This window comes from Fulmarus glacialis, unplaced genomic scaffold (assembly GCF_000690835.1).
Source record: "Fulmarus glacialis isolate BGI_N327 unplaced genomic scaffold, ASM69083v1 scaffold21574, whole genome shotgun sequence".
Lineage (NCBI taxonomy): Eukaryota > Metazoa > Chordata > Aves > Procellariiformes > Procellariidae > Fulmarus > Fulmarus glacialis.
The window spans coordinates 837-2,400 of NW_009206357.1; the positions used below are offsets into that span (position 1 = coordinate 837).

The 1,564-nt window shown below is 65.2% G+C and overlaps 1 protein-coding gene across 1 annotated transcript in view; it reads right to left on the reverse strand.

The window, feature by feature from the left end:
• LOC104075276 (hexokinase-3-like) overlaps positions 1-1,564 on the reverse strand; it is a gene marked incomplete at both ends in the record, with an annotated part of 4,919 nt that overhangs the window by 741 nt on the left and 2,614 nt on the right. The window contains 6 exons of the mRNA XM_009575719.1: positions 22-215; positions 543-642; positions 766-861; positions 950-1,069; positions 1,208-1,347; positions 1,425-1,558. Coding sequence (XP_009574014.1) covers positions 22-215; positions 543-642; positions 766-861; positions 950-1,069; positions 1,208-1,347; positions 1,425-1,558 — 784 coding nt within the window. The remainder of the gene's footprint in view (positions 1-21; positions 216-542; positions 643-765; positions 862-949; positions 1,070-1,207; positions 1,348-1,424; positions 1,559-1,564) is intronic.

Below are 1,564 nucleotides of genomic sequence, written 5' to 3' on the forward strand. Positions count from 1 at the left end.
GCTCCCTCCCTGCCCCTGGGCCCTTGCCCACCTCTGCTTGCCGGGGTTGATTGTTTTCTCGTCCACCAGCCGGTCAAAGTCAGTGAAGATGTCATCCAGGCAGCCATTGTCCCCGAAGGCCCCCCACTCCATGTTGATGCACATGCGGCCCTGGTCGCCCTCCACAGTGCCCACGTTCTGCATCTCCTCCATGTAGCAGGCATTGGTCCCTGTCCCTGCGGGCCCCACGACCTCTGCTTGCCGGGGTTGATTGTTTTCTCGTCCACCAGCCGGTCAAAGTCAGTGAAGATGTCATCCAGGCAGCCATTGTCCCCGAAGGCCCCCCACTCCATGTTGATGCACATGCGGCCCTGGTCGCCCTCCACAGTGCCCACGTTCTGCATCTCCTCCATGTAGCAGGCATTGGTCCCTGTCCCTGCGGGCCCCACGCTGGTGTCACCCCCACCACAGCCCTGGCAGATCTGCCTGGCACACCATGGCCAGGCCGGGTGGGCTGGTGGTGAGGGGATGGGAGACCCCTTGGGTGCAGAGGTGCTCCTCACCCACGATGAGGCCGATTTCACATTTGGGGTCATCATAGCCACAGGACATCATGGTTCCCACCGTGTCGTTGACCACAGCCACCACCTTCAGCCCTAAGTGCTGCCAAACCAGAGACAGGGACACATGCGGCTTAGTGGCACCCAGCTGGCTCCTGGGGCTGGCACCGCCTGGGTGCAGGGTGGCACCCCGAGGACAGGGGACGGATCCCCAGCCCTTCCCTACCTCTTTGCGCTGGGCAGCCTCCCGCAGCAGCTGGACCACGTCCTGCCCCACGCAGCCCGAGGCGCTGAAGCCTTTGGTCCAGCTCAGCAGCACTGCCTACAAGAGAGGCAGAGGCAGGGGCCGGGCAGCTGCCTCGTACCCAGGGGCCCTCCCCATCTCCCTGGGCCCAGAACTGCCCCCTCACCTTATCCAGCCCCAGCTGCTGGCAGGGGAAGGAGAAGGTGAAGCCGAGCGGCAGGACCTGCTCCATCAGGTCCTGCTTCAGCTGGAAGTCCATGATGCACTCGATGATGTGGTCGAAGAGCTGCGGAGAGCGAACTCAGGGGCCAAGCTGGGGCAATGCCGTGGGGGTGTCCCAGCCCCTCCTGGGCCCGTAGGGAGCAAGGGGGGAGGCAATTCCCACCCCTCGCCCCATCCCTCAGCCACGAGTCCTCAGCCTCACCGCGTTCCCGGTGCCCTGCGTGACGGTGGTCGGGATGACGTAGATCTCACTGGCCATGCGGATTCCGTCCTGCGCCACACGCACCACCAGCACCCGGAAATTAGTCCCCCCAAGGTCCAATGCCAGGAATTCACCTCGTTCTGCGGGGAGCCAGCACGGGGCATCAGCGGGGCCACGGCCTCCCTGGCACCCTCTTCCCCAGGCTCCCAGCACTCACCGGTGCCATCGGGCGTGCCACGGACATAGGTGGGCAGCATGCGGACGGAGGCATTGGCGTTGGTCTCCCGGCCCAGCCCCAGATCCATCTCCTGCCTCATCAGCGCCTGGACACGCTCCAGGTCGGCGTGGCTGAGCCGC